This window comes from Lynx rufus, unplaced genomic scaffold (genome assembly GCF_022079265.1).
Source record: "Lynx rufus isolate CCGP_SWC_20201006 ecotype Redwood Valley unplaced genomic scaffold, mLynRuf1.p SCAF_3, whole genome shotgun sequence".
Classification (NCBI taxonomy): domain Eukaryota; kingdom Metazoa; phylum Chordata; class Mammalia; order Carnivora; family Felidae; genus Lynx; species Lynx rufus.
In genome coordinates this window covers 70,035,883-70,045,963 of record NW_025814845.1, presented here as the reverse complement: position 1 = coordinate 70,045,963, position 10,081 = coordinate 70,035,883, and the positions used below count along the sequence as shown (strand labels likewise).

At 38.6% G+C, this 10,081-nt stretch overlaps 1 protein-coding gene across 1 annotated transcript in view; it reads right to left on the bottom strand.

Moving 5' to 3' along the window:
* Positions 1–201: 201 nt before the first annotated feature.
* HERC6 (HECT and RLD domain containing E3 ubiquitin protein ligase family member 6) overlaps positions 202–10,081 on the bottom strand; it is a 60,004-nt gene continuing 50,124 nt past the window's right edge. The window contains 6 exon segments of the mRNA XM_047091592.1: positions 202–714; positions 4,321–4,423; positions 4,514–4,697; positions 7,222–7,292; positions 8,146–8,212; positions 9,502–9,668. Coding sequence (XP_046947548.1) covers positions 491–714; positions 4,321–4,423; positions 4,514–4,697; positions 7,222–7,292; positions 8,146–8,212; positions 9,502–9,668 — 816 coding nt within the window. The 3' untranslated portion in view covers positions 202–490.

Here is a 10,081-nt window from a genome sequence, read left to right as displayed (position 1 = left end):
CAGGTCACGATCTCGCGGTCTGTGAGTTCGAGCCCCGCGTCAGGCTCTGGGCTGATGGCTCAGAGCCTGGAGCCTGTTTCTGATTCTGTGTCTCCCTCTCTCTCTGCCCCTCCCCCGTTCATGCTCTGTCTCTCTCTGTCCCAAAAATAAATAAACGTTGAAAAAAAAAATTTAAAAAAAATAAATAAAAACGTTAAAAAATAATTTAAAAAAATATTCAGTTTATTTTTACATGAAAATTATTGTTCAGGAATAATTCAGTAAAAAGCAAACATTCAAATAACAAATTTAGGGATCAAGAAATGTTAATTTATTAAAAAATTATTCTTAAAAAATTATTCTTGATTCATCATATTATTGTTTACCCCAACATTTGTCAACTAATTCTAAAATCTATTCAACCCTTTGTGTCACTTAGACCTAAGGAAGAACAAACGAGTTGAAGATGAGAGAGCCTGAGAATACAAGGCATCACCAAAACTATCAGGAGTCAGTCTGTGATTTGGAGGGAGGCAAATCCTTTGTTGCTGTTGATGGCTACTTGAAGGGCCTCCTCCACTCTTTGCATCGTAGAATATTTAGGGAGGTCCAGAATATTATGACATGTCAATGCTCTTGGGTTATCTCTTTCACTGAAAGTTTTGGGACAGCGAAAGAGGATTCCCATTTCCTGTTTGCCTCTTGCATGCAGCCTGTCATTTCCTTTAAGAAAAACTAGAAAGGAATAAACTTTGGTTAAGATGTGTTGTTTTTTGTTTTGTTTTATATCCAAGTTAGTTAGCATATAGTGCCATAATGATTTCAGGAGTAGAATCCAGTGATTCATCCCCTACATATAACACCCAGTGCTCATCCCAACAAGTAACCTCCTTAATGCCCCTCACCCATTTGGCCCGTCCTCCCACCCACAACCCCTCCAGCAACCCTCAGTTTGTTCTCTATATTTCAGTGTCTCTTATGTTTTGTCCCCCTCCCTGGTTTTACATTATTTTTGCTTCCCTTCCCTGGTGTTCATGTTTTGTATCTTAAATTCCACAAATGATTGAAGTCATATGATATTTGTCTTCCTCTGATGGACTAATTTCATTTAGCATAATACACTGTAGTTCCATTCACATTGTTGCAAATGGCAAGATTTCATTCTTTTTGATTGCTGAGTAATACTCCAGTGTGTGTGTGTGTGTGTGTGTGTGTGTGTGTGTGTGTACACACACAACATCTTTATCCATTCATCTGTCGATGGACATCTGGGCTTTTATCATACTTTGGCTATTATCAATAGCACTGCTATAAACATTGGGGTGCATGTGCCATTTCAAAACAGCACACCTGTATCCTTTGGATAAATACCTAGTAATGCAGTTGCTGGGTCCTAGGGTAGTTCTGTTTTTCATTTTTTGAGGAACCTCTGTACTCTTTTCCAGAGTGGCTGCACCAGTTTGCATTCCCACCAGCAGTGCAAAAGAGATCCTCTTTCTCCGTATCCTTGCCACCATCTGTTGTTGCCTGCGTTGTTAATATTAGCCATTCTTACAGGTGTGAGATGGTATCTAATTGTGGTTTTGATTTGTATTTCCCTGATGATGAGTGATGTTGAGCATGTTTTCATGCTTCTGTTAGCCATCTGGATGTCTTCTTTGGAAAAGTGTTTATTCACATCTTTTGCCCATTTCTTCACTGGATTATTTGTTGCTGTTTTTTTTAATTTTTTTTTAACGTTTTTATTTTATTTTTGAGACAGAGAGAGACAGAGCATGAATGGGGGAGGGGCAGAGAGAGAGGGAGACACAGAATCGGAAGCAGGCTCCAGGCTCTGGGCCATCAGCCCAGAGCCCGACGCGGGGCTCGAACTCACGGACCATGAGATCGTGACCTAAGCCGAAGTCGGACGCTCAACCCACTGAGCCACCCAGGCGCCCCCTGGATTATTTGTTTTATGGGTGTTGAGTTTGATAAGTTCTTTACAGATTTTGGATACTAACCCTTTACTTGATATGTCATTTGCAAATATCTTCTCCCATTCCATCAGTTGCCTTTTAGTTTTGCTGATTGTTTCCTTTGCTGTGCAGAAGCTTTTTATTTTGATGAGGTCCCAACAGTTCATTTTTGCTTTTGTTTCCCTTGCCTCTAGAGATGTGTTGAGTAAGAAGTTGCTGCGGCTGAGGTCAAAGAGGTTTTTGCCTACTTTCTCCTCTAGGATTTTGATGGCCTCCCATCTTACGTTTAGGTCTTTCATCCATTTTGAGTTTATTTTTGTGGATGGCGTAAGAAAGTGGTCCAGGTTCTGGGACGCCTGGTTAAGTGTCCGACTTCGGCTCAAGTCATGGTCTCGCAGTTTGTGAGTTCGAGCCCCACTTCAGGCTCTGTGCTAAGAGCTCAGAGTCTGAAGCCTGCTTCAGATTCTGTGTCTGTTCCTCTCTCTGCCCCTCCCATGCTCATGCTCTGTCTGTCTGTGTCTCTCAATATAAACATTAAAAAAAAAGTGGTCCAGGTTCATTTTTCTGTATGTTGTTGTCCAGTTTTCCAAACACCATTTGCTGAAAAGACTGTCTTCTTTCTGTTGAATATTCTGTTCTGCTTTGTCAAAGATTAGTTGGCCATATGTTTGTGGGTCCATTTCTGGCTTCTCCTGTTCCATTGATCTGAGTGTCTTTTTTTTGTGCCAGTTCCATACTGTCTTGATGATTACAGCTTTGTAATACATTTTGAAGTCTGGAATTGTGATGCCTCCAGCTCTGGTTTTCTTTTCAGGATTGCTTTGGCTATTGGGGTCTTTTCTGGTTCCGTACAAATTTTAGGATTTTTTTTCTGGCTTTGTAAAGAATGCTGGTGTTATTTTGATAGAAATTGCATTGAATATGTAGATTGCTTTGGGTAATATCAACATTTTAACATTATTTATTCTTCCTATCCATGAGCATGGAATATTTTTCCATTTTTGTGTGTGTGTGTCTTCTTCAATTTCTTTCATGAGCTTTCTATAGTTTTCAGTGTATAGATTTTTCACCTCTTTGGTTACCTTTAGTCCTAGGTATTTTATGGGTTTTGATGCAGTTAAGATGTTTCACAGAAAGAACAAAACATAAAATAAAAAGGAAGAAATCAATCATTTCATTCAGTAAACAATACTGAGTACCCTTGTGCAGCAAGAACTACATAGGGCCATCTGGAGCTTAGAAAAATCATGACTTTTGGTCTTTGTCCTCAGTGAGTTCATGGTCTAGTTGGGGAAAATCACATAAAAGGAAAGAGAATAGCAAGATACAGGGAAGTGTAATTTAGCTCAACTAGGACATTTGAGATGAAGAGTCTAATGAAGGCCCTGAGACTGAGGGAGGCACCAGGCTGGGGTAGCAGGGAGACTTCAGTCAGGGGTCACATCTGGCTAGTTAGTTCTCAAGGAAAGATGTTACATAAACTTTCAAGGCAGAGGGGAAAGCCCAAGAAAAAGTCAAAAGTGGGAAGATGTTAGTGAACTCACTGAATGCACAGACAGTGGAACCAGTGGGCAGAAGCAGAAGTTTACCATTAAAAGAGAAAATCAGACAGGTAGTTTGGGTCTGTGAATAAGTAGTTTGTGGAGAAGTTGGAATTGTCCTCCAGTGGCCTCAGTAGCAACAAAAATAGCAAGAAGAAGTACATCTCAGGAATAACTGAACAAAGGGATGGGGAGGTGAGAGAATAAGTCATTAAGTCTGTGCTAGGGAAACCTTAGGGTTCCCACCAAGAGACGTTCTTGCACCACAAGGCCACAGAGCTTAGTGGTTCAGAGCCTTGGCTTTGGACCAACCTGTTGGGTTCTCACACTCACCAACTGTCTGAATACAGGTCAGCTACTAAATGCATCAAGCCTCTTTTTCCTCAGTTTTGAAATGTGGAAAAATAAGTACCTACCTCAAAACATTGCTATTAGGATAAAGGGAAGTAACAGATATGAAGTGGTCAGTACAATGCCTGGGATAGAATAAGCACACAATAAATGCTGTTAGTATTATCATCAGCGGTCATTGCTACTGGTATTATTTCTAAAATGGTATTAGAGGAATATACATTGTCCTAATTCCATAGGCCTTAGATAAATAAAGATAGGAATGTGAGATTAAAGGTTTGATTAGGAACCAACTAGTGATATCTGTATTATTATTATTATTTTTTTTTAATGGGAAACTAGGCTTATATAAGTAAAAACATTGGTTTAGGAAGCCTGGCTTTGCCATTAACATGTCTGACCCACACTATGCATAATGACTTCATGGCAAATAAAGTATTTATCTTTTAAAAAGATATTTAAGTATAAATCCACCTATTAGTAATACTTACAGAGGAATTTTCTCTTTTCCTCCAAAGTTAATTTGTGGAAAGCTTTCCAAAACATCAGTATAGTAGGGTGTGATTTGTGGTATCCTTGACCATATTGTGAATTCTTGAGAAAAAAGAGGGAGAAAAATGGTTTTTAGAAGGAATATACACAAGTTGTTTGGAAGAACTGGGGGCACTTTTTGTTATCACCAACCTTTTCAAATTGTTTCCAGTCATAATCAGTATTTCCAACCACTGCTGTCATTAGTTCTTCGGGCTGGAAAATTTTAAGCATCTTCTTGTCACAGACTTTATAAAATCCTCTCTGAAATTCCTCATAAACTGCCTTTACAGAGGTGTTGAAAATGTAATCAACACATACGGAAACGTATTCTTTCCTTGAGGGAAGCAGAAAAGAAAAAGCTGATAACATACTTTACCATTGACTAAATATTCTCTACTTTGCCCTTTTTACCATTTCTACTGAGAAAGAAAAAATAAATTGTTTCTGCATAGCATACAACCCTGTAGACAGAGAGAAGTAAAAACATCTGGTCAGCTGGAGGAAGGAACCTCAGAGAATGTAACAAAAGGACTAAGACTTTGTTTTGCTTTCATTTTCTTCCAAGATCCTTTAAAAACTCTAATCTGAATATGTAATTCTCTGGGATGCCTGGGTGGCTCTGGGATGCCGGGTATTCTCAGGGACACCTGAGACTTCAGCTCAGGTCATCCATTGGTTCCAGCCTAGCATTGGGCTCTGTGCTGACAGCTCAGAGCCTGGAGCTTGCTTCGGATTCTGTGTCACCCTCTCTCTGCCCCTCCCCTGCTCATGCTGTCTCTCTCTCTCTCTCTCTCTCTCTCTCTCTCAAAAAATAAAAACATTAAAAAAAATGAATATGTAATTCTCCTGCTTAAAATCTTTCAAAGGCTTTCTTTCCATTGCCCTTAGGGCAAATTCCAAACTTCCCTGATCTCACTCTTGGCTGACACCGCTGGCCTCTTCCCATTTGCATTAGAAGCTTTGGCCAAACTGACCTTCAGTTCTGTGGTCTCCCTGTCTCTCTTGTAGTTAGGCCACAGCATGCAGTGCTCCCTCTTTACATGGTAACTTCTCCATGTAACTTCTCCATCCATCAGAGTTACATATAAACATGACTTTCTCAGGGTTGGTCCTCTGTTCCCTTCTCCCTCCTCTGTCACAACACGTTACTGTGTGTAAATTATTTCTGCGAAGTCTGGCTTTCTCACAACATGATGAATTTCCTGATGGCAGGGTTGCTACTTGGAGGTATTTCCACCAGATATCCACCGGAAACATGATAGTCTCCCACCCTTTGAGCAGTGTTGTGAACTGTCCTAAGTGGACTGTCCTGTCTAAACCAATCCCCATCTGCTCTCCCCTGAAAACAGTGCTGGTAAGTGGTTAACAACCAGCTCCCTAAAGAGAAGAAAATGAAAGGGAATCCTCATTTGCAGCATTTGCTAGTTCTGGTGTAATATTCCCACCATGGCTGATTTCATGCTACTGATATTTTACTAATAAACTCTCAACATTTTTTTTTTCAACGTTTATTTATTTTTGGGACAGAGAGAGACAGAGCATGAACGGGGGAGGGGCAGAGAGAGACACAGAATCGGAAACAGGCTCCAGGCTCTGAGCCATCAGCCCAGAGCCTGACGCGGGGCTCGAACTCACGGACCGCGAGATCGTGACCTGGCTGAAGTCGGACGCTTAACCGACTGCGCCACCCAGGCGCCCCTCTCAACATTTTTGAAAATTGAACAGTCCGCTCTCACAAGCAGATGCCAGCTGGCTCCAGCATAAAACTACTGTAAATCTCTTAACTAACTTTCATCACAGTGCTCATCCTTATCTGACATTATATTACATAATAATTTATTTGTATATTGTCTCTGTCCCACTGAAACTTAAGTTCCAGGTTTTATCTTTTTCACGGCTGTATCTCTGGTACCTAGAATAGAATCTGGTACAGAGTAAGGACTCAAAAATAATTGTTAAGTTGATAACTAGTGAAAGTGCTGCAAAGGAAATATTTAATCCTGACTCCTTTTCCCCCTTCTCTTACCCTGTAACTTTTTTTTTTTTAAGTAGACTTCACACCCAGCAGAGTCCACCAATTTTTCTCAGAGATGAGGAGCTAAAATGATCATCTGAAAAGCTAAAATACATTTATACATTATAGTGAGGAGTGCCTGGGTGGCTCGGTTGGGCGTCTGACTTCGACACCAGTCATAATCTCATGGCCTGTGAGTTCAGCCCCATGTCAGGCTCTGTGCTGACAGCTCAGAGCCTGGAGCCTGCTTTGGATTCTGCATCTCCCTTTTTCTGCACTCCCCCTAGCCCCCCCTCAAAAATAAATATTTTTTTTTTATTAAAAAAAATTTTTTTTAACGTTTATTTATTTTTTTTGAGACAGAGAGAGGCAGAGCATGAACGGGGGAGGGTCAGAGAGAGAGGGAGACACAGAATCCGAAACAGGCTCCAGGCTCTGAGCTGTCGGCACAGAGCCCGATGTGGGGCTCGAATTCAGACCGCGAGATCACAACCTGAGCCAGAATCAGACGCTCAACCGACTGAGCCACCCAGGCGCCCCTCAAAAATAAATATTTTAAAAAATTTTAAATTGGCCCGCCTGGGTGGTTCACTCAGTTAAGCGTTCGACTCCAGCTCAGGTCATGATCTTGCGGTCTGTGAGTTCAGGCCCTATGTCGTCAGGCTCTGTGCTGACACCTCAGAGCCTGGAACCTGCTTCCAATTCTCTGTTTCCCTTTCTCTCTGCCCCTCCCCACTCACGCTCTGTCTCTCTCCCTCTCTCAAAAATAAATAATAATTTTTTTTTATTTTTTAAATTATAGTGATACAAACATTTTATATGTATTCTGTGTCTCAAAACTTACTTGTTGGTTTGGTCCACAGGTACAGAGATCCCATTTGGAATTAAATCAACATCATTTTTGTCCCAGTGTATCTGTAAGCAAAATGTACTCAGGTACCAAACATGAAAAAAGTCTGAATAATCAACTGCAAGGGGCCATGGGCAGGTTGCCCCATGATGGGCCACATTGGCATGAAGGTTATTTCTGAGTTAAAAGCAATAAAAAACCTACAGAAGCACACACACACAGACACAAAACCAAAAATTTAAAACCCCCCAGCAGATTCAGGAAAAGCTCTTTACCTCCCCCTCAACTGTCTAAAAATAATTTAGATAGAGGACCTGCACCCTTTTCCTTAGGTCAGAATGACATATATACCTCATTTTACCTGCCTTTGGAATTTCCATGTTTGTATGGCTTCCCTGTATGTACAAGATTAAATTTGATATTCTCCTGTTAATCTGTCTCATGTCAATTTGATTCTTACTCCAAGTAGAAGGACTTCTAAAGGCAGAATAAATTCTTTCTCCCAAATACAACCACAATACCATTATACCAGTACATTCTTCCCTATAAAATGTTAAATAACTGGGAGCTAAATAATTATTTGTGTAGTAGCCTTTTAAATACATATAAAAATTAAAAAAACCTACCCTAGTATATGTTGTATATTGTCTTAAGCATTTAATTATTTACATTGTTCTCATCGATTGCATAATTGCTGTATTTTCACTTATTTGAGAGGATATAAACCTAAGGTATCAAAGGAGGAACAGGTGGGAGGAAAGTCTTACAGTACAGAAGTAAAATACCCTTCTGCCCAGAGGGGCAAGGCAGAAAATAAAAACAAAAACAAAGGATTCTCCTATTTAAAGTAATATAGTAAAAATTCTTCTAAAAAACAGATTCAAGCTAAACTATAATCTGGTTTGCATTGGTACTCACAGAAAAATATATGTAAAGCTCTTCTCCAATGTCATCAGCTTCATTATTTAGAATTTCTTGCAAATTCCTAATGAAAATTTTCATTTAAAAAGTTATTTTTAATTTTATTTTGTTTTTAAAGTTACATTTACTAATCTTATAAAATTTCAAAAGTAATATTTAATGGAAAAAATCTTTGACAATATAGAAGTGTATAAAATGCCAGGTAAATGTCCTCTCTTTATCTTCCCACTTCCTCTTCCTAGATTTAACCTCTTTTTACAGTTTGGTTGGGTCACTGCTAACACATAGACACTGCTGTGTCTTGATGGAAATTATAGAAAGGAGCCCCTTCCTGTAGACCAGTGTTTCTCAATCTGGGGTGATTTTGGACATAGAGGACATATGGCAAAATCTGGAAACCTCTTTGGCTGTTACAGTTAGCAAACGGGTTGCCACTGGCACCTAATGGGTAGCAACCCTATAAGCTGTTAAACATCTTTAATATTCAGATCAGCCTCCACAATAAAGATTTATCTAGCCCAAAATGTCAGTGTTACCAAGGCTGAGAAACTCTGTTCTGGATGGCCAGGGCAGTGTAAATCTGGGCAGTTTCTTTTTCCACTAATAGTACATGAGAAGAGAATCCTTTTCCCCAATCTGTTGCCAACTCAATATTTTATGAAAAACTTTTTAACATTTGTCAATCTGGAAGCAGAAAAAGGATCTCATTTTCATTTATAGTTCTTCAATTACTAATAAGGTTGAACATATTTTCATTTTTTATTAGCCATATATATATATACACACACACACACACACATACACATGCGTACACACACACATACATACACTCAGCCATACATATTTATGTATGATGACACACATATATATTTATATACACATATATATACACATATATATTTATATATCAGCGATACTACTCCTTTGTCATATATGTTGCCAGTATTTTCCTTACAAGATTTAGTTTGCCTTTTAACTTAGAACAAGTATTTTTCAATTCTCAAAAAATAAAGTTGATGACACACTGATTTATTTAAATAAATATGACTATGATTTATTAAAATACATATAGCATGCATCATTCTTATTAAGAATATTGTGTTCTGTTTCCATCTAGATAAATTCAAGAGACTAGGCCAGAGCTCTAGGTTGATAATTAGAAGAACATTTGGCTTTTCTTTATTTTTGAACATGTACTTTATTATAAGTCATGCTCAAATTCAAATTCATCAAAAGAGCATACATTTATTGCAATTAAAGACCTTTTCTCTGTGTGTATGTGTGTGATTAGCATCATTTATTCCTGAACAACTGAGACTTACTAATTACAGTCCTGGAAAAACATTTACTTACTTTCCGAGAAGAGGACTGAGTTCTTTTAAATCTTGCAATGATGCCTTTTGGTCCAGAAGTTTCTTAAAGAGAGCCAGTGGGAAAGGAAGGTTGGCAACATTTAAATTGTACAGGGAGAGTCCACACAGCATCCCAAAGAGAAAATATCTCTTCTTCTCAAATTTAGGCTGGAAAAGGAAAAGAAAAAAAAGCAACCATAATATATTAGAAGTAATCAATAATCCAAAAGGATAATTAGATGAGTAAAAAATGGTTTCAGTTCCCTTTTCTAAAAGTCCCAAATTAGAAACAAAATGGGCTTCAGGAAAATAAAGTTTGAAGTTTTACACAGGCTTTAATACAATTTAAATTTCTTCCATAAGTTAACATACAAATTGATAGTTCAGGTAAATAAACGAATTCACTTACTGTTACTGAAAGCATATGGGGGTATAAAAAAAATTTGCTCAGATAGCCTTATAAACCAAGGTTTTCATTATTTACTTTCATAGTCTTTGCCTTCAAATTCATGTAGAAAAACAACTCTGCAGAAGGAAGAGCACACTTTCTCTGCACTTTCATTGTGCATTAGGCATGTCAT